Source organism: Mya arenaria, chromosome 15, assembly GCF_026914265.1.
Source record: "Mya arenaria isolate MELC-2E11 chromosome 15, ASM2691426v1".
In the NCBI taxonomy this organism is placed as follows: Eukaryota; Metazoa; Mollusca; class Bivalvia; order Myida; family Myidae; genus Mya; species Mya arenaria.
Genome location: NC_069136.1, coordinates 15,605,054 through 15,628,736, shown reverse-complemented (window position 1 = coordinate 15,628,736; position 23,683 = coordinate 15,605,054). Strand labels below are relative to the sequence as shown.

At 36.8% G+C, this 23,683-nt stretch overlaps 1 protein-coding gene across 1 annotated transcript in view; it reads right to left on the bottom strand.

The window, feature by feature from the left end:
- LOC128219804 (myosin-VIIa-like) overlaps nt 1-23,683 on the bottom strand; it is a 58,752-nt gene that overhangs the window by 14,326 nt on the left and 20,743 nt on the right. The window contains exons 3-18 of the mRNA XM_052927843.1: nt 21,761-21,884; nt 21,148-21,327; nt 19,276-19,407; nt 18,375-18,443; nt 17,535-17,567; nt 15,223-15,357; nt 14,485-14,649; nt 13,628-13,828; nt 13,098-13,225; nt 12,165-12,282; nt 11,588-11,716; nt 10,916-11,089; nt 10,271-10,498; nt 9,784-9,933; nt 9,179-9,444; nt 8,575-8,744 (exon numbers count right to left, since the gene is read on the bottom strand). Of these exons, the coding sequence (XP_052783803.1) occupies nt 8,575-8,744; nt 9,179-9,444; nt 9,784-9,933; nt 10,271-10,498; nt 10,916-11,089; nt 11,588-11,716; nt 12,165-12,282; nt 13,098-13,225; nt 13,628-13,828; nt 14,485-14,649; nt 15,223-15,357; nt 17,535-17,567; nt 18,375-18,443; nt 19,276-19,407; nt 21,148-21,327; nt 21,761-21,884 (2,402 nt within the window). The remainder of the gene's footprint in view (nt 1-8,574; nt 8,745-9,178; nt 9,445-9,783; nt 9,934-10,270; nt 10,499-10,915; nt 11,090-11,587; nt 11,717-12,164; nt 12,283-13,097; nt 13,226-13,627; nt 13,829-14,484; nt 14,650-15,222; nt 15,358-17,534; nt 17,568-18,374; nt 18,444-19,275; nt 19,408-21,147; nt 21,328-21,760; nt 21,885-23,683) is intronic.

Below are 23,683 nucleotides of genomic sequence, written 5' to 3'. Positions count from 1 at the left end.
TATTACATGATGAATGAATGGCTTAAACCAGTGCTATACTGCTAAGTCTTAATTTGGGTTTAGGGGTCTATTACATGATGAATTAATGGCTGTCACCACTGCTATACTGCTAAGTCTTAATTTGGTTTAGGGGACTATTACATGATGAATTAATGGCTGTCACCACTGCTATACTGCCAAGTCTTAATTTGGGTTTAGGGGACTATTACATGATGAATGAATGGCTTAAACCATTGCTATACTGCTAAGTCTTAATTTGGGTTTAGGGGACTATTACATGATGGATGAATGAATGGCTTAAACCAGTGCTATACTGCCAAGTCTTAATTTGGGTTTAGGGGTCTATTACATGATGAATGAATGGCTTAAACCAGTGCTATACTGCCAAGTCTTAATTTGGGTTTAGGGGTCTATTACATGATGAATTAATGGCTGTCACCACTGCTATACTGCCAAGTCTTAGTTTGAGTTTAGGGGACTATTACATGATGAATTAATGGCTGTCACCATTGCTATACTGCTAAGTCTTAATTTGGGTTTAGGGGTCTATTACATGGTGAATTAATGGCTGTCACCACTGCTATACTGCCAAGTCTTAATTTGGGTTTAGGGGACTATTACATGATGAATTAATGGCTGTCACCACTGCTATACTGCCAAGTCTTAATTTGGGTTTAGGGGTCTATTACATGATGAATTAATGGCTGTCACCACTGCTATACTGCCAAGTCTTAATTTGGGTTTAGGGGTCTATTACATGATGAATTAATGGCTTAAATCAGTGCTATACTGCCAAGTCTTAATTTGGGTTTAGGGGTCTATTACATGATGAATTAATGGCTGTCACCACTGCTATACTGCCAAGTCTTAATTTGGGTTTAGGGGACTATTACATGATGAATGAATGGCTGTCACCACTGCTATACTGCCAAGTCTTAATTTGGGTTTAGAAGACTATTACATGATGAATTAATGGCTGTCACCACTGCTATACTACCAAGTCCTTATTTGGGTTTAGGGGACTATTACATGATGAATTAATGGCTGTCACCACTGCTATACTGCCAAGTCTTAATTTGGGTTTAGGGGTCTATTACATGATGAATTAATGGCTGTCACCACTGCTATACTGCCAAGTCTTAATTTGGGTTTAGGGGACTATTACATGATGAATTAATGGCTGTCACCACTGCTATACTGCCAAGTCTTAATTTGGGTTTAGGGGCCTATAACATGATGAATTAATGGCTGTCACCACTGCTATACTGCCAAGTCTTAATTGGTAAAAGGTACTAGTATATGAGCAATTAATGCCTGTGATGAGTAGAGATATTTTAATGAACTATAATTCTGTTATTACACTTGTACTATTTTGGGAGTGTTTTATTTGATTTCGTCTATACATTAACTCACATATTGGAATGGTTATAAGTATAGGCGGCACTTAATCATGTAATAAGTCTAAATAACAACAACATTCACTTATACACATGGTAGTTATTGAATGTTGTCCTTGACAACATAGTACAAAACAGTTACTTCACTCACTACTCCTTATGGCAATTTTACAACTTTCTAATCTGATTTAATTTCAATAACTTGGAAAGTGAGGCAATAGCTATAACATACTGAGAGAGATTCTATAGTATTTAAATGCTGCTAATGGCCTCAGGTTAAACGAGAAATCGAAGTATAAAAAGTTCTAAGTTTACAAGACGATAACTAAACGAAAAGTCCGAATATTATGATAGGTTACTACTAGTATATTATATATATATATATATATATATATATATATAATATACTGTTTGTATGATAATAAAAACAGAGACCATTATTAATGGGTTATATATATATATATATATATATATATATATATATATATATATATATATATATATATATATATATATATATATATATATATATAATATATATATATAACCCATTAATAATGGTCTCTGTTTTTATTATCATACAAACAGTTCTTAAAACGAAGAGTTTGTTAACTACTAAATTAATACACTATTTTATTTAAAGTAATTGATTTTTGAATTACTAAAATTGTATACAATTTCTTTAAACTTGATAATTTCAATCTATTCTACATGATATTGTTACGACCTAGCCCCGTGGTCCGTCGACGCTATCAACTGTCCCTTTTAGGGTGACCAAGTATTTGAAGTGTTCCCCTCGTGACTGCCCCTCAGGTACTGGTAGCGAAACCTCTCAATGGCAGTTAAATTGTATGTAGTCTAACCATTGCGTGTCAAAAACTAGTTCACCGGGAAGACAACTCAAATCGATGTTTACAAGTTTAATAAACGTTGGAAAACAGTACACCAGCGGAATAAATCATCATTTAAACATCAAAAGAAGAAAAGGTACAGTATGCAATCGCTGGGTAGACACAGGAAAACGCTATATCATCGTGTTCAATTTTATAAGTCCTTTAAACATTAATTTTCCGCGAATTTCCTATATAATTCTTTTTGGATTTTATCAAGGAGACAAATAATAAAAATCGTTTCATTTGTTATCGTTTTCTATTTCCAGTTAAATGTCAAAACCAAATGCCAAAATGGACGAAACGCCCGAGGGCGAATCGTACGGGATGTGCTTCAAGCTATGTCCAAGTTACGTCTCTTCTCGATTCTGGAAAACCCCGCCTTATATACACACATGGTCAAATGACCGAAAATCATGGTCATATGACCCGACCGAAAATGACCCGACCGAAAACGACCCATATATTTGGGTCAAATGACCCAAAAATATTGGCTGACAGCCAATATAAGATGGCGTCGTCATAGATCGTGAACTATTGAAAAAGTAAATAAACAATCTTCTCTACATGAACACGAGGATATTCACGTCTGATATTCTGTGTCTTTACCCAAGTTTATCAGGTTTGTGAGCAATGAAATCTGAATAAAATAAATGTATATAACTTTGTGTAGCATTTGTAATAACTTTTGTCCCTGTGGAATGATTGCTCACTCGGCGGTGGCAAAATTCAAACAAGGCTGGCGCGCCTGGAATGTCGGGCGTTGCTAGTTTCTTGTGTGATTTGCCATTGACCGATAACAACAATAATACATATTATACAAAGAATAAGGTACGTGCATATTTTTCTAACACAACCGTACATATGCTGGGGCATATCAATACCCCCCGGGCAGATAGGCAAAGCTCCCGCTGCCTACAATTAAACATCAACAAAGCTAAAGGTTAATACCATACTGTAATTGAATTACGCCACGGTAAAGCTTAAACACAAACTTATTTGCAATTAACGTCGCTTTTATCAATAGTTATTAATTTCACTTTGCACAATGTCACTTTTTTGTTAATCACTATCAGTTCACAAATAATCACTAGTAAAGTGTTCATTATTTGTCTTCATAAGAATCCTGAATTTCGTTTCCGTCGAGATCCGTTGGTAGTTAGAAGCTCCGAGCTGACGGTGGTCCTGGGCCGTGAAAGGGGGTGCGCCGCTCACATCCCCCGTATCCGCACGGAGACCCCATACATAGCCGGTCTCGGCACGGAACTACTGCAGAAATCGCAGTAGTCGTCCGGTATCCTCGTGGTGATCCATGGCAATGGTGCTGCCTTCTCGTCCCATTCGATGACGTCCTCTTCGACCGTTTCATTGTACGTGAAACGGGAATGGCAACCGCTAGCGCGCATCCCTTGCGCGTGCGATGTTCCCCTTGGCGACGGATCTCCCTTACAAGTAGGCGCGTTCGTGATTGGCGCGATGCCGAAGAAAAACAAGATTGTTGGCGTATTTTATTCTGGTTTGTTATGGCACACTTTTTCTTTGTGCCCTTTTTATTTAAAGGGGCTCCACCGTTATTTACCGTTTTACATTCAGGTCTATCTACCTTGGACAATATTTCTGTATCGTCGACGATCACGCGCCTAACTAGATTACAATTTCCGGCCTGAATCAAGGGTACCTCCGCCTCACCGAAAACCAACTTTTGCTTGCTATACAGAATGTCTACCGGTCCCGTTCCATGGCACACCAATACGTCGAGACCAATCCAGGCGTCATCCCCAATGTCCGCCACAATGAAATCATGGTCGAAAACCACAGGACCTATATACAGTTGCAACGTGGAAACGCCCTTTACCTCCAAAGGCACACCATCTGCCCCGGTCAGGCAAATGTCCACCTGCCTTAGCTTGGGACGATTCCACTCGTACAACGACAAAAATAAACGGCTCGAAATAACCGAACAGGGGGCACCAATGTCCACCACAAACGCCGTCTGTGTTGCGTTTACAGATCCCTGGATGTACCATTTTGGTGCTTGCCCTTTTACCCATGCTGCGCTACATGGTTCTCCTTCCTTCAATCTAGTTGTGTTGTCGATCGTCTCATCCGAGTCATGACCTTTCACGCTTACATGGACCACCCTCCGGTCGCAAGGGCTGGTCCCGGGAAGTTTAAATGTCCCCCATCGTGGTATATTTTGCCAACCTTGTCATAGATTCCGTCAGTGTCTGCCGAATTCGAATCACTAATGGCGTCTAATCTGCTTAACCCGTTCCGAACCTCTCGGGTTGCAGTGTAGCCGTCATCGCCGCCGACTTCGCTTGGGTACTGGTCGCGGTTGGTCATTGCTTTAGTCCTCCGCTCCTTCCGATCCGGGCACTTCCGTGCGTAGTGACCTTGCCCATGACAGTTGTAACACTCGACCTTCGTCTTGGGGTCTGCGTTCACTCGACCTTCTTAACGCTCAAGTCGGGTTATAAATTCCTTTAGTAGGTCATTTTGTAGCTCATCTGGCATTAGTTCGGTCCCGTTTTCATTTCCCTGCCCCTTGAATCGTCTGACCGTATTTTGCCGTTCAGGTCCGTAATGGCCACCATCGTGCTTGTCCCAACGTGGTTCGTACGCCCGCCTTGCTTGAAAACTCCCTCTCCCGTCAGCTCTGTCTCGTCCCATGATCTGTATCCAGTTGACAGCAAAGTACACCGCCTCATCGACCGTCCTAGGTTCTTTATTAAATTCAAGTTCGAACCGCATGTCCTCGTCTGTGACCCCGTCCAAGAACCGCCGCACGAGCAACTTGAGGTCCGATGCGTACTCTTCTACCGTCTCCCCCTGTCGTTGCGTCCGTCTGCTGAATATCGCGGCATATGACCGGGGCGTTTCAACGGCCCTGAACCTACTATTAAGCTCAAAAATAAGTTCTTTGTAGTCATTCACGGTGTTAGGCTTTAATTGTGAAAATACGAATTGTGCTGCTGCACCCTCCAGCCTAGGCAGTAGCTGGTCTAGCATATCGTCCTCGGACCAGCGGAAACGTCCGGCTATGGCTTCGAACTGCGACAGCCAGGTGGTCCAGTCATCTTTACCAGTGAACACCGGCAACTTAACTGGTGGGTACCTCACAGTGCTTTCGCGAAAATAGGGGACGCCGCGTGTCCTATCAGGCTTAGTGTATGGCCTTTGGTACATCCGGTCCGTTTCCCAATTACTACCGCCTACTTCCGTGTTCCTGGAGCTGGATATCGCATACCCATCCCATCGCGTTGACTCCGTCGCGTGGTAGCCATAGGGCGCCCCGGTCTGGTTACCCGCGTCCCACATGGGGTCAGCATCCACTTTCGCTCGGCCGGCACCGTAGTACGTCGTCCCCCAGCGCACATAAGAAGAAGCATCTGCGTTACAGGCCTGACCTGAAATATGCTTACCTTCATTGCACTTGTTCCTTGAGTTACTACTGTTATACTCACTTATGTTGCTGTTATTTGTACAAGATTTGACCGTCTCTCCTGATCCATCATTGCCCTTAGCCATCCCTCTTTTGATGGACTGTAACTCCCTAACAGTATCCTTTAAGGCCCCCGTGATACCTACCATAACCTCACGTAACGGCCCCTTGTCCCGATCACCTGTCGGTTCGTTGGTTGTAGACCCGGCCTCGGACACGGAGTCCAGTGTGGCATACTCGTCAGCGTCGTCCTCTACCCCTGGCTTATTAAATATAACCTCCCCACTATCGACGTCCCTCGGATCAGTCATATCGCGAACTCTTGAACTCCTTGGATAAACCCCTGCCCCGCCTGGTGCGTGAAGTCCTATGTCACCACCCGCTTCGTCTGGCGTAGTTCGTATCGCTGAATCTGTTATAATAACAGATCCCACCGCTGCCACCAATAAATGTTACGACCTAGCCCCGTGGTCCGTCGACGCTATCAACTGTCCCTTTTAGGGTGACCAAGTATTTGAAGTGTTCCCCTCGTGACTGCCCCTCAGGTATTGGTAGCGAAACCTCTCAATGGCAGTTAAATTGTATGTAGTCTAACCATTGCGTGTCAAAAACTAGTTCACCGGGAAGACAACTCAAATCGATGTTTACAAGTTTAATAAACGTTGGAAAACAGTACACCAGCGGAATAAATCATCATTTAAACATCAAAAGAAGAAAAGGTACAGTATGCAATCGCTGGGTAGACACAGGAAAACGCTATATCATCGTGTTCAATTTTATAAGTCCTTTAAACATTAATTTTCCGCGAATTTCCTATATAATTCTTTTTGGATTTTATCAAGGAGACAAATAATAAAAATCGTTTCATTTGTTATCGTTTTCTATTTCCAGTTAAATGTCAAAACCAAATGCCAAAATGGACGAAACGCCCGAGGGCGAATCGTACGGGATGTGCTTCAAGCTATGTCCAAGTTACGTCTCTTCTCGATTCTGGAAAACCCCGCCTTATATACACACATGGTCAAATGACCGAAAATCATGGTCATATGACCCGACCGAAAATGATCCGACCGAAAACGACCCATATATTTGGGTCAAATGACCCAAAAATATTGGCTGACAGCCAATCCAAGATGGCGTCGTCATAGATCGTGAACTATTGAAAAAGTAAATAAACAATCTTCTCTACATGAACACGAGGATATTCACGTCTGATATTCTGTGTCTTTACCCAAGTTTATCAGGTTTGTGAGCAATGAAATCTGAATAAAATAAATGTATATAACTTTGTGTAGCATTTGTAATAACTTTTATCCCTGTGGAATGATTGCTCACTCGGCGGTGGCAAAATTCAAACAAGGCTGGCGCGCCTGGAATGTCGGGCGTTGCTAGTTTCTTGTGTGATTTGCCATTGACCGATAACAACAATAATACATATCATACAAAGAATAAGGTACGTGCATATTTTTCTAACACAACCGTACATATGCTGGGGCATATCAATATTTTCTCAACTTTAGAGAACAATGATTCACAAAAAAACACTTCAGATATCAATAAAAAAAATCGACACAAATATGAAATTCTCAAATTAAGATTATTTTTCTGTAAAACTTCACAGTGCAAATACTATTAAAATTCAAAACAAACAACATTTTTTGCTTATAAACAAAACAAACTGAAACAGAAAATGTGTAACGGTTAGTATAAAGACAAAGTCCCAAATTTAACTCTTAAATTAGTAAATCAGACAAAACATCAAGGCTGCAGTTTCATCTAAATATACCTCCTATTAATGACGAATCTGAAAATGTTAATAAAATTTCTGAAAATGGGGTCAAAATTCAGCTAATTGTACAAAACCATTAATAACTTGTCCACAGGTTATCTTTTGGCTATTTTGCACATTTAAATGATTTGATTGGTTAGAAGTTATTATTGGATATTTACAATGTAACTGACCAATCAATAAACATCCTGCATAACTTTGAGCAGACCAAGGAAATATACAGTTTATACAATTAACTGCTGTAAGTTTTAACATAACATTAAAATAGAGATACAGTTGAACCTCGCTATGTCGATGTCGGATAAGTCGACTTTTTCCGGTCCCGAATTTATTCCTTCTTATTCTATATGAAATAAATCTGTTTGTGTCGACTTTTTTATCTCGACTTTTTCGCTATGTCGACCCCGTTTTTCAGTCCCAGTGGTCAAATTTCACACAAAATGTATGTTCTTTATGTCGAACTGTAGATCGAGACGTAGGTGTGAAAATATTCATGACGGTTTGCGGCATGTCGCAAAATATCGTGCGTGTCAATATAACAAACTGTCATAATTAGGATATACGAAAAATTAATTGGTAAGGGAGAATAATTAAAGTTGTTTGTTTATGTATTTAATTGAAGAGACATTTATTGCTCAAGCTCTTTGCTATTGTATAAAACATGAACATTTTATTGATCAGATATCAATCCCGAATGGGAACAGAAATAATAACCAATTTAGAGAAGGACCCGGTATAAAATCTTACAATGTACAAATGTATGCAATTGTGGTTTTATATGTGTTTTGAGTGACCCATAAACGCAAAAGAAATAAATTTGGCACAAATAATTCTTCTTTTGTTTCACTTTATTTTTCAATAATAGGTTTGCTGTTTTCACGACGAAAATATTTAACAAGATCGTTCAATTGTGGATATAATCATCGGACAATCCAACTCAAACGTGTTGAGATTGGTGATATTTTTTGTAATTCGGACTTTTTTCACTAGGTCCCGAAAAAGTTGACATAAGGAGGTTCAACTGTAATATAATTTTAAAATGTAAATGCGTACCTGGACCTGAGTAGTCCTGCAGAGCAATCACATATTTTGACCGCTTCTTGAGGCTTTCAAGGAACGTTGCGACCAAGTCGCGAATGTCCTCCGCGTTTGGTGACGTAAACGTGAACTCGTCACTCTTCACGGTCGCCAGGGTGAAGCTCTGACCATGCATCTTGCCCGTCCTAAATAACATTGACAGCAGCAAGTTTATAGTATTTTTTTCAGTTGGATTGGAAAGATATAAATTCAAAGACCACATTCTCATGCATAATAGTGCCAATGAGAGTGACTTTTCTAGCATTGGTTAATAGAACTTTCTGTACAATCATTGCAAAATAAATTCAGGAAAACTAACATAAAGGCTATGAAAAAACCTCTTCTTTGATAAACACAACACCAAAAATATGTGCTAATTTATTCTAATATCACCCCTGCATACAAACTCAACAAAGCTACAGCCAGGACAGAACACCGTAAACTGACAGGTACAATTTTAAAGTGCTAACCTTCAGGGGCAAAAAAGGGCAAGGATCAACAATAAAATCTATAACAGACAGGCTATGATAATGTCTCAATGTTTATTCTTTAATTAAATTATTTGACAAAAAATTCATACCTGCTACTGGATACAGCTGTGATTTCAGGGAAAGACAACTCCAGCAGAACCTGCTTCTGATCATCAACCACATACACGCCCGTCCAGTTCACCGCAATTATAACATCGTTCTTTGGAAGGCTGGGTCCTGCAAACTTGTACGCCTCGTAGAACCGTGAAAACAGCAGCGGCCACTTGTATTTGGCATAACTCACAATATTTTCCTTCACCTCCAGTGATCTGATTATGTCATTTTTGAAGTATGGGCCGTGCATTTTGTTGTTCACCTGAATAAGTAGAGTATTATATTGGAACATTGCATGTATAAATGCGACGATCATAAAATTAATCTACTATTGACTCACAAAACTCCTGTTCCAACAGGCAATGTTATACTATGTCTTATTTTGAAGCATAACATTCAGTGTTGTAATATAATATTTATCAAAGAGAAATTTGTCAAATAATGAGCGTTCATTTTACAATAATAAGATATTAATTGGAACGCACTGATGTATGAAAACAATTGCTAATGGTCCAGATAATCCTCCAAATTTACCATGCTCTGACAATTGTTTTCCATTCAATTATGAACCCCAAGAATTAAACATTCAACCATTCTGTACCTGTGTCATCCAGAATGTGAGAGAGTTCGGTTTGTTCAGCAAACTATCAGGGATGTACGAGGGTAGCAGACTCTGGAGCCGCTCTGTCGAGATGTTGGAGCCGTAGTCAACGTAGTACTGCTGGGCTGCGATCATTGCCAAGTCATCATCCTGCAAATCCACAAGGATAGGATATACTCCCTATAAATTTCTTGGCAATTTTGATCTTACGATATTTTGACATACACTCATTGAGAAGATGGCCCCATAACATACGAGGGTATAGGATAGAGTAATTTTACAATACATTGATGCATCTATTATGTTACATGCAATTACAAATATAAAACAAAAGTTCTCAAGAGCTTTTATAGAAACATGAACAATTTCAATGGTTAGGCAAAATTTTCTCATCACACCAACAGCCACACCTACACTACAACTACACCAGCACTTACAAAATATTGACCTTTTTAAAAACAAACAGAGAGACAATAAATTCACATACTTTATCACACTTATATTCCCCGAACTTGATCCCACGAACCACCTGCTGATACACGAGGTTGGTAGCAGTCGAGTCCGCTGCTGGGTCGTGCCAGGGGGCGAATATTTCCTTGCGGAAGGACAGCCTCCAGGGGGCGTTTCTTTCCTGGGCCCCTTGTTCTTTGGCATACTGTTCACACTGTGAGATGGAGTCCATCACGTGATCACCGCCACTGCCTATAGACGACACCTGCAGATAAAGAACAAGGATTAAACATTAATTCAATATGTCAATGAAGAGCATTTCTCTGGTTTAGGTTGGCATATTGCTCACACTACAGGATGGCATCCATAACGTCATCCCTTCCCTGACCAGAAATGGCCGGTATGCAAGAATGGATAATGCTTCAGTGGGTATTTCTCTTAAATAATCAACGTTTTTAATGTGTGTTTTTTTTCCTTTTCATCGCATAATGTACAAATTACTTTTATGCTTACAAAATTCCTACAAGAAAACATTTATTCTTTAAGAATGAATTGTTTTATGGTTGTAACAAAAATACATTGGACTATAATCATAACATAATCATCTCTGAATATACTAGTTTAAAGTAACTGTTTGCTATTTTCACAACTTATAAATATTCCTGTATTGTTAGCACCTCACCTTATCAAAGAGGGCGATATACAGCGAGAAGCCAAACTGATCCTTAAGACCAATTTTCTCTGATAGCTGTTGGCAGAGTTCCCGGGCCGTGGTGGCAGAATCAGCCAGGAGCGTCTTCGTGTTTCCGTCCATAAATGTGATAGGAAGCATCAATGGTCGCTTGGACTTTGTTGCCTGCAGGTTGTATAAAATGGAATTATCAATAATCCTTAGCTTCTAAATGAATTTTCTTTTTGAAGAAGAACTATCTTAAGTCTTTCTTGGTCCATATTCCGCATTGAAACTGAGTTTCAGATTGTAAATCTTCATTTCATTGCTTATATATTTTGAATAGCAATAGTCATTAGGATTGTTGCATATGTTTACAATAGAAATTTTACAAAAAATTATGCATTTTCTATCAAGAATAATTAAATTAAAGACAAGTTGTAACATTTTAAGATTGGATTTTCAATACTAAAATAAACTAGAGATTTTCAAACAGAACTTCTTCGTCTTGTGCAAAATACAAGTTATCTTTACTGACGGAGCAACCACTGCTTCTTTGTTTCAGGCTCTCATACCATTTTCAAGGTTAACCACATTATAAGTTTATAACATTCAATGCTTTGTTTAAGGTTCAATGCTTTGTTCAATTATCAACACCTTACAATAAATGTCAAAGTTTGATACCTGAAGTTCAAGCCATGAGGGTGGATAGTTTCGTGTTCCGTTGGCAAACGTACGTCGCAACCTCTCCTCGCAGTAAGGAGCGTAGCCTGGTGGCCCCTCGTGGATGAAGTTACGCAGGTACTTGATAAACTGCAAAAATAAACATCATCATGTGTAATAAAAGGAACTTTGAACAACTTAAAGCTGCACTCTCTCAGATTGACAGTTTTGACATTTTTTTTAGTTTTTGTTTAGTTGAAATGGTACCAAAATAATATGGGATCACAAGGCATCCAAAATTCAAGTAAGTGTATACTGGTTTAAAAAGTATACTATTGAGACGAACATTCCAGGCATGCAAATCATTTTATAATAGTGATTTTTTTATTTAATAGCATGAGCCATGCTTAACAAACTTATTTAAAGTTTCTTCCTGAATACAAACTCAAATAGTTAGTAAAATATAACCTTATCAGAATGGGCACAGCATAAATATTTAGTAAAATATAACCTTTTCAGACGTGGCAAAGCATAAATACTTAGTATAATATAACATTGTCAGAAGGGAACCAAGCATAAATATTTAGTAAAATAGTACTTTGTCAGATGGAGCAAAGCATCCAACACATAACGACAGGAGGATCCAACCACGGGCGTGAGATGAGCGCGAGGGATTCTGGGACAGTTGTTTCGCAATCTGGCAGTAAATCTCATCCCTGTAATGCAGAAAAGTAGTTAGCACACTTGCTTTAAATGCGAGGAGTTTCGAGTTCAATTCCCAGTCTGAGGACATGTCACATTCATTTGCCTAATAGTCACAAAGTGCTTTTCGTCTTAGTGCCCTGGTTCCCCCCACAGCACAAGACTAATTCTTTTATCACCTCAACCCAAAGAGCATGTCTGATAATAAAACATAGAGGATAATAATTGTTTGTTTCAGTTTAACATCATAATATACTTCACTGAGTGAGCACCAACGGCTATATTTCACGAGTGATGTAGACACGAGTGAAATACTTGCCTTTGGTGCTCACAACATGAAATATATTGCAATCTTACACTGAAACAAACACTTTTTCTTTTTAATATATGTCTTAAAAGGATATTAAATGACATTTTATTATAGTTTTTCAGAGAATTGAGCCAAATTGTATGCGAACCAAACATGATTTTAGAAACGACGTTGTTTAAATTATGTCCCAGACCAGGCTTGCTGATGTTTGATTTGGAACTAAAGAGTGCGGGCTAAAATTTCTAAACAGTGAAAATTAATAAAGTGATATGAATGAACCAGTGAAATATCAATTTTATTTCACAGATAAAAAATCTCTTTAAACCTCTGGAAAGCATAATTATAGTGAAATGTTTTGAAATGCTTTTTTGGTGGGTCTGGTCGGTACTTCCCACTGACTCTCTTTAGTGTAGATATTTAAGAAGTAGTCTTTACCTGTTAAAGAAATAATATGATTTTGGACTCCATATAAATACAAGATATCATTGTCAAATGAAATTTGTCTAAACTGAATCTCACCTCAAGTCAGGCCTCAGGATGCCGTGTCCGATGATGAAGTGGAGTTTCTCAAGGTTGGATGTGGGTCTCTCCTCCAGCAGTGCATTCTGGCCAGACGGAGAGTAATAGTCTGTGTCCCCAAGATGACTCTAAAGAAATGGGACAAAGAAATGCTATTTAGGAATTCATAAAGTATTAGATAGAGGGTAATTGTTTGATTCAGTGTAAGATGGTATTATCTTTCACCAAAATACCAAATTTATATTTCACAAGTAGCGTAGCCACGAGTTAAATATTCACTTTTTGTGTTCACGAGGTGTAAGATTGTTACACAAAAACAAACATTTTTTTGTTTTAATTGTATGCGTGAAGACGGAAGATATTTAGTCCAATATTTTGTGCGCTGATGTTTGATTTGAATGTGAATGTTTCTTTAAATTTCCCTCTTAAATGCCAAAGAAGCTAGTTTTAATTCATCTGTAATCTTTGACTAAGCAGTGTCAGGCAGACAAGTAAATTCCAATTTCCCTTGTAAATGTCATAATAGTTACCTTAAATTCCTCCGTAATCTTTGACTTTTTCTTCAGCGTCAGGGAAACCAGTTTCTTCCTCATGCTGCGTTTCCCGCTGACCCGGATATTGGATGGTTCCTGTTCTAGCTCCATGTTCATACGCTGCGCCTCCTCCAGGTCACGCTTGTTGAACTTGCGTCCGAGAGTTGAGTAGATCTTCGTCATCACGGGGGTTGTGTCCTAAGGTAGTGAAACAGAAAATTGTATTATTTGTACACATTTGGCAAACAAGAGTGCAATGAAGCAAACACAAAGGCTGGTCTACATTTTCAGTTGAAAAAGGGACATAACTTATCAATATTTAAGTCAGAGTTAAGGGCCTTGCTATACATGTGTGTTTATCTCTGGCAACACGTTTACCAAGTTTCATTTTAATATCTTCCAACAGTTTGCAAGCACTGTTCAATGTTAAAGGTTTTTTGCATCATGGCACAGCTGCCGTCCAAAACGTCAATACCTGGACTATTTTTGTTCAAATTGGAAGAAAAAAATCATCCATCTATTGGAAGATTTTACTCAAAATTGGAAAACAACAACAATAATTATTATTCATGCCCGTTTAAAACGTAAAATTTTGTGAATGTCATGATGCTCTATAACAGTCATCATTTGAAACAGCATTTTAACTCTTAACCTTACATTTACAGGCCTTTCATTAAAATAATTCATACACAGTCTTTTTCTACATAATGAGCACAGCCATTTTCAATATCACTGTAATTTAACCTGTAACGTTTCTGACCACCTTGTAGGGCACTGTGAACAACAATGTACAATGTCAGGAAACACCATTTTCACGACTTTGTTTTTCATTTTTGTTACCAATCAACACTAACCCTTGTGTCCTGAGCGGCCGTGTAGACTTTAGGCTCAGGCAGATCTCCCATGAACCTTAGTATGGTGATCCAGACTGCAAGTGCAGCCAGATGGTCGGACTCTGACTTAAGCTGTAACAGCGACGTTCTGATTGGACGAAGAATGTATGTGTGGGTGGCATTGCCCTAAAATGTACAAAAAACAACATAAAATCATATTATATAACATGTTAATTGTCGATTCATGTTCCCCAAAATATACGCTATATTGCTGGACAATCAGAATATGAGACATGTTGTGACTGTATAATATATATTTCCAAAATAATAGTATCAACTTTATCTTATGACAAAGGTTAACATTTAAACAATTAACTATTACAGAAAACACACTGCATCCAGAGTTATAGTTCTTGTGCACTGCACTTCTCCTAAATGAGATTAATCTGTATAGGAAGTTTGAAGTTAATACCTCAAAGACTTTTCCAGTCGTGCTCCAGACAAAAAAACAAGTATAAAAAAATAGCAAAGGGCAATAACTAAAAAAATACCCAGAGTTATGGTTCCTGTGCACTGCACTTATCTTCCCTGAATGAGATCTGTCTGCCTATGATGTTTGAAGTCAATACTTCAAAACCTTTTGAGTTATTCTCCGGACAAAAAAAAGAATGAAACTTATAAGTGGGAAATAACTCAAACAATACTGCAGCTAGAGTAAAGGTTCCTGTGCACTGTGAAATCTATCTGTATGAAACTAACCTGGAAGAAGGTGGCAGAAAACTTGGCAAACTTGTACCCGGAGATATCTTCCTTATCCACAGGCATCGGTATCTGAAGCGCATCTGTGTCGTAATTGATTTCTGACATAAGCTGCCTCCTCTTCTCTTCCAGATCCTGTCAAATTGAAGAGTAACGACTGCAATAAAACTTACTGTTGAAGCTTTAATAAAATCAACGATCATGGGTTATTTGGTTTTTAATGGCAGCATATTGTAATATTTTTGTAAAATTGTGAGCAGCCGAAATCTGTCAAAAAAGTGTTTTAATTGGTGTGGCCTAGATGCAGTAGTTTTTCTGACCAGCCTATAAGGCATACTACAAAATACAATACAACATTATTGCAATTGTGACGCATTGCCATTTATGATTTAGAGTCCATATTTCGCATGCATATCTTATATGGTTTTCAAGTTATGAGCAACGATTAATGTTTTCATGATGTCAGTCAGCCACCACTTACAACAATTGCCATCATAACAACTGGACTTTTTTGCATTTTGACAGTTCCATTGTTGTTTTTAATTTTTAAGATTCTAGTACTGTAGAAAACATGCACAAATATTAGATACTTGAAAAATGCAGTTATCAAATGAATTTGAAACATCATTTGAAAGCAATAACAGTCAGAAAATGATAGAAAACACACACATTTTAACAGAATGATTGCTTATATAAGTCCACTCTTGATCAGATTCAGAGAGTTTGCAAAGCATGACTTGTTAATACACCATCCTAAACCATTAAAGCAAGCACTGGAGACAAAATTGTATCTCATATGTATAACAATACGCTTTAATTTTTAGAAAAAAAACTTAATGGTGTAACAAGTCATAGATTTATCAATAATGATTGGAATAAAAATTTATCTTAATGTAAATATGAGCAAAGTGCATAAGCTGGAAAGTTGACTATAAAATAAAGTGCAAAATAATTCACTGGGTTGTGGAAAATATAATAGAGCGCCGTGGAACAAGAACCAACCCTTGTCTGTTGTTTTCTATTGAAAAAAGGACACAACTCAACATTTATTAAAGCCAGAGTTACGGGCATTGCTGTACATTTGAATATTGTCTGTGGCAGCAAGTCTACCAAGTTTCATTTGAAAATTTCGGGGCATTGCTGCATATTTGAAAAAAAAATGTGGCAACATGTCTACCAAGTTTCATTTGAATATTTCGGGGCATTGCTGCATATTGGAATACTGTCTATGGCAACATGTCTTCCAAGTTTCATTTCAATATCTTGGGACATTTCTGTACATTTAAATATTGTCTGTGGCAACAATTGTCTACCAAGTTTCATTTCAATATCTTAAACAGTTTTGGAGTTATGTCCAAGGTCAACAATTCTGTATGCCAACAATGATTTTAATGGCAACAGAGAACCAACCAAGGCTATGACAATAACTTGATTTTTTTTCTTTAAAAATACAGAAAAGCTTTAAAAGGAAACGAATATAAGCACCAAATTATATTGAACACATCTTTGAATTTTTTCAAAACAAAGTTAAAACAGACTTTGACAAAAAAATAATACATACAGTAATACAGATGAATTTTATTAGGGGTATACCCGTATTTAACATACATTCATTCCTACAATAAACCCCAGGAATGCAAATAAAGAAATTCTGTGAGGTGAAGGTTGTTATAGGGGACATTTATACTTAAAACAATCTGAAGGATGGGACAGTTAAATTTGGAAAACCTATCATTTTTTTTAACAAAAGGATATGTTTTTTTAATCAAAACACTGACAATAACATATTATTTTCAAATATTATAAAGTTATTATATCATATGATAAGAAAAATGAACTTCAGAATATGACTTAAGTTAAGAAATGACATAAGATGTTTTATGACTACCAGCCCTGGGGTGGGTGTTATGTTTAAATCACAATTCACAATTTTTAATCAATTTTAATGCTCTGACCTACATTTTTTAACACTTGAAGCTTGTTCAATGTTATAATTCCTGCAACCTACATCTCTCACTGAATGTGCTAAGGTAATTCCAACATCAAAATTAATATTAAAAGTATGCATGGTTCTCAGAGCAAAGTTACAAGGTGGAGAACCATTAAATTAAATGGTACCCTGCTCTGCATCATGGCATAGCAAAAATCCTCTCTTTTGGATAAAATTGAAACACTTAGATTCGTAAAATCTGATTTATTTTTCCGGCAAATTTCTGTAAATAAATGTGTATTAACTTAGCACAATCATAAGCTGAATATTATAAGAAAAGGTCTAAATGTCCTACTGCAATAGGTAATCAGACCATACATACTGCAAAAATAAATCCATCATCTGTATCTGCATGCTGTCAGAAGAAAATCATTGAAAAACTCACAGTATTCTTCATGATGGTAGTTTTTAGTTTTTAGCATGAGCACTGTGGAGCAAACACCAATGATGGCCTGTTGTCATTTTTTTTATTCCAACATTGAGCATAACTCAATGATTATTAAAGTCAGAGTTATGGGCCATGCTGTACATGAGTGTATTGTCACATGTGAGCCAAGTATCAGTTGAATATCTTGACTGGTATTTGGTAATAGCCAAGCTGCGTTAAAGATTTTGAACAAAGATGCCGATGACAATACCAAGGCTATCACAATAGCCAGTCTTTTCTTCTTTGAAAAACAGCCAAGATAAAAATCCATAGTTTTTAATCTTTGATGATTAAGAAGGAGCCACCCTGATTTCATTGTTATTCATAACCGTTACACCCACGAAAAGACTGATGTTAAAATGCAGGACAAAAATTATGCACATGGATTCTTTGTCAAACAAACATGTTTATAACCTTAATTAAATTTTTAAACTGAGTGATTTTTAATAATTTAATTGTTTAATGTTATGAAATTTAAGCTCATTCTCACCAAATGAAACATCACCTCATTAACACCATATTAAGTAGATATTTCACCCCCGGTTACGCCACCCATGAAATATAGGTATTGGTGCTCACTCGGTTAAATGTAGTATGATCTTACACTGAAACAAATAATTCTCCTCTACATATCTTGTTATTAAGTATATGAAGATTACAATTTTCACTGGATTTAACGTGATATGAACAGTCACAAAATTAATTGACTTAATGTTATTAAAATGAATTACTAACAGCAAAGGCTGATGGTCCCTCTCCAGTGACACCACTGTCTTCACCAATAGACCCAAACATGTCGTCAACCTGAAAATCAAAGATGACATAACTATAAAATTTGTTTTAACGATAAATAAAAACCGCATGATAGTTTAAAATATATTGTACAAATGAACTAATGGATCTCTATATGAAAACAAGAGTTTATATATGTGTTACTTGTTTCTCGACTCAGACTTCAGACTGTTCTTAATCATGGCCCTTGGATTTAGTTTATGATTTGAAGTACTATGAGAACGATCGCTTTCTTATTAGTGATATCATGGACATTTGTAAATTCTGCTCTCTCACAGATCGACAGTTTTGACATTATTATTTTTTCTCAGATTAAGCTGATTTTGGCATCTGAGTCAGTGAATGCCTTCAATTCGGCTATACAGAATAACTCTTATTAAAACAGATGATCTCAATTGATAGAAAAACTGCTGAAAATTTCATTTTTCTTAAAGCGTATTAAAGTAACAATTTTAGCCATGAAACATCAATTTTTGAACAGAAATATGAAAAACTTTGATATAATCTTTAATTTGTCAATAGTCTTATCACGGGTTTTCAGACTTTTTGCAAAAAATGATTCATTCCAAATAATAAAGCAAGTTGCAAAACACTCCATATGTGAGAGTGCAGCTTTAAAGCAATCAAATTCAAGGATGAATTCATGAATATAATCCTAACCTTTCCATAGAAAATATAAAATGAGCTATTCTTGATCATTAAATGTTTAATGTTAATATTAGAATGGTACAAATGGTGAACAATTCAAAACAATTAAAGAAGGGTTTACTTTAAGCAATCAAAAAACAGTTTGAATGACAAAATCTGCATGAAAATCTGCATGAAATTATTTTGCAGTACAGACCACTTGGGAGTCAGACTTTTGCTCGTTTATACGCCTCTCAGTAATCTCGATCTGTTCTTTCTTCATGCGAGTCTGATCCCGCTGCTGTCTCTCGATTTCTGCAGCTTCAGACTCGATCTGAGCCAGTCGTTCCTGAAGCACGGGAAAACATGAAATGTAATAAAATCTTTTGTTGAAATTAGAGTATATGCTTAATTATTTCCTTTCTATGTTCTATATTGCAAGGTGCACAATATAGCTTGATGACAATTAGGTACAGAATATAGAAAACATGTAACTAAGTGGTATTTTGGATGCTATTTTAACTTGAGATTGTGTGACTACTTGCTATGAATTAAAAAAAAAATTATAAAGGCAAACATTTTTTATTTGTACTTAAAATGTTTTTTGTTTGATTTTTTAATCAATATAGTCAAATGAGTTAAAAATGGTAATGCATTAAAATTAAAAACTTTTTTTTGCATCAACTCATATTGTGTGCCTTGAATGTGGTTAAGAACCTTTTCACTTTCACATGTCAAAATTTTAGACACAGGTTGCTTACAATAAAGACATATGTTTGTAAAATGTATTATTTGTGTAAAAAGAGCTGTCACAGAGACAGCGCGCTCGACTATTCCGCCGCTTTTCAGTGTAAGGATTGACTTAAAAGTGGTTACATGCAAAACCTTAACCAGAATTTCTGTGTCGAATAAAAAAGGGGCCATTTTTTTGAATTGAATGCAAACTAGAGTTATATTACTTGGTTATTTAAGTAGATGGGATGGTTGAGTACCATTTTATAAAGTCTCAATGCAATACATCCAGTAGTTGTTGAGATATTAACCTATGTGTGCTTACATGAAAAACCTTAACCATAATTTCTAAGTCAAATAATAGAGGCCCATAATTTGCATTATATTCAAAAAAGTGTTACCATACTTCTTTAATTTAGTAGGTTATATAGTTGGGAATACTTATGTAAAGTTTCAATGCAATACATGATATATTTGCTGAGATATTGACTTAAATGTGGTTACATGCAAAACCTTAACCAGAATTTCTAAGTCGAATAATAAAGGGCAATTATTTTGCAATAAATGCAAACTAGAGTTATCTAACTTGATTAATTTAGTAGGTTGGATGGTTGAGTACCATTGTATAAAGTCTCAATGCAATACCTCAAGTAGTTGCTGAGATATTAACCTATGTGTGCTTACACGCAAAACCTTAACATGAATTTCTAAGTTGAATAATAAAGAGCAATTATTTGCATTAAATGCAAACTAGAGTTATCTAACTTGGTTAATTAAGTAGTTTGGATGGTTGAGTACCATTGTATTGAGTCTCAATGCAATACCTCAAGCAGTTGCTGAGATTTTATCCTATGTGTGCTTGCACGCAAAACCTTAACCAGAATTTCTAAGTCTAATAACAAAGGCCTTTTATTTGCATTAAATGCAAACTAGAGTTATCTTACATAAAAAAGTAGGTTGGATGGTTGAGTACCATTGTATCAAGTCTCAATGCAATATCTCAAATAGTTGCTGAGATATTAACCTATGTGTGCTTGCACGCAAAACCTTAACCAGAATTTCTAAGTCAAATAATAAAGGCCTATTATTGGCATTAAATGCAACTAGAGTTATCTAACTTGGTTAATTAAGTGATTGGATGGTTGAGTACCATTGTAAAAAGTGTCAATGAAATACCTCAAGTAGTTGCTGAGATATTAACCTATGTGTGCTTGCACGCAAAACCTTAACCAAGGGGTGATGCCGACGCCGATGCTTGGGTGAGTAGTATAGCTCTCCTTATTCTTCGAATAGTCGAGCTAAAAATGTATGAAAACATACTGTGTAGACCAAATTTTATACCAAGAGTACCACTCACAGCAAGGAAGCGCTTCCTGGCGTAGTATCCTCTCCAGCATGACTGTATGGTCGTACAACTTCCCCGCATCTTCAAGTAGCGACGTCTCACCGCCCACATACGGATACACTTCTGGATAACGGAGATCTTCTCTGTCAGGGCCACTTCACGACACTGCTCTAGGTAAGCGTCTTGGGCATCCTGGGGTAAAATAACGTGGAAAATAGTCAAAGGTTTCAATGAGTTTTTCGTACATATTGTGTGGTAAATAGTTAAAAATTTGTAAAAATTATAACTCAAGGCAATGTTTTGAAATGATGGAATGTATATTTTGTAGCTGAGATCATAATAAGTGTAAATAAAAAATGAAAAAAAAATCTGACATGTAGATAATTCTGAATCATTGAGGGCACATAATTTATTAAGAAATGTATTGAACATGAATCAATTTCCGTCACACCATACATCATTTTAGTATAAAGAAAGATAGTAAACGGTGTTTGAAATAATAAATATCTGAGCCATTTAATTGGACAATTAAAAAAATGAGCTTACAGACTCAATGGAATCACTGAGGCATGTCTAATGATACTTATAAGACCCCTCTGGTCCCCTTGATGAAATAGTTTTGTACCTTGCGGAAGACCTTGGATAAACCAAGCTGGAAGTCCATGCCTTTGAGAACTTTCGTACAGATCTTGGTACTGGCTGATCTACATTCCTCCTTGTGTGCGGGGCCAATACCCTCCGCCAGGATCCTGCAAGGGTAAATAAGGTGTAACTTAATATACAAAGCAATTAAGGTATCTCAATCAAGTATAAGCTTGATTATCATTAAATTGCCATTAGGGCCTATCTAGCAAATTTTTGCACTGGCTGACCTACGTCCATTGTCTGGGTCCTGCACAGGGAAATAAGGTGTAAGTTACATACACAGCAGTGCAGGTTTTTAATCCATATATAAGCTTAATAATCTTAATTGCATTGAGGACTATCATGCATATCTTTGCATTGGCTGACCTTTACCATATCCTGCCGAGGCATTGAGATTAAATTTACATTAGTGCAAATTTTTAACAATACAATGTATGTTTATATCAGTTCTTTAATCCTCACCAAAGGCAGATGGATATTCTTTCAGTGTTGTTTGCCCGCCCCTCCTTTCACCTGTTTGTCCATCTGTAACACTTTTTTTTCTGTCCCGAGCCATATTTTGGTACTTGATTGTAAATATTTGTTGAAACTTTGAATGAATGTATATTTGATAAGGGCAATGATGTGTTAAGAGCTTTTACATTCCACTAATGTAAAGCACATCTATGGCCGTTTGGAACTTAATACTAGCTATTTTTTAAGGAAAATTTCCACCAGGAGCCTTATCTTAATACTTGTGGGTCATATATCACTTTCCATTAGGTAATATACAAGAATGGGAATGATGCATGTCAAATGCCGTCAAAATCTATATAGTTATGTATAGTAAAGTTATGGCCCTTTGTTACTTTCAAATAACCATTTCTGTCTGTATACAAAAACACGTCCAATCAATAACTGATGAATGGTCAGGCATAGTGTCCTCAAACTTGGTAATTTGTTGACATTGACAAGTAGATGACCCCTATCGTTTTTAATGACAATAGATTACTTTAGGAAGTTTTTTCTCTCTATATAATGTTTATCACTATGCCGAAATTTGACTCCAACTTTGAAATCATTTATATCCATGGGTCACAATGAACCCAATGAACAATGTTCTTTAATCATGAGCTAACTGTTCAAGCGTTAACAGACACATTCGTGTGCAGACGAAACTTTTATTGTTTTTACAAGCACAGAACTGGTATTTAGCATTTACAGTTTCTATATAATTCAACTGAAAGTTCTATTTAACCATAATATATCAACTATTAAGTCACCATTCACTAGCGGATTGAGAAGGGGGTGCAGTTGGCGTGCGCTCCCTTTAAAATCGTCCAAGTTTACTTTTTGTGTCAATATATGAGAAGAAAATAATAAATACGCACATAATGCATCATTTCCGACTACAAATTGTTAAAAATTTCTTGATTGAGTAACCCTCAATCCTCATGCGAACGCCCATAAGTAACGCCCCCTTCTAACGACAATTCCTGGATCCGCCCCTGGCCATTATATATTTTGTTTATCAAACAGTACACAGACCAAGTGACTGAAGCTGACTTGCATTTAATGAATAAGATGGTCTGTAAAAGATTTCCGATGAATATCCTGAAATTTGCAGTCCTCCCGTTTCGACTGGTCATTGTTTGTGGATTTATTACACACAATTATAAAAAAAATACTATTACCAAGTTGTCTCTTAAGGTTACGGGAGCCTTCACTGTCAAAAGTAAGATATATATAATGTGTCCCCCTAATGCCATAAAATATGTATGGTCCCCTTAATGCCTCAAAAATAATATAATATATACACTGGTCTCCATAAACCCTTCGACATATATACCTGTCCCCTTAAAACCTGCAACATACTTACAAATTATTAAGGAGACCGCAAATTACGTATATTTTTTGTTAATTA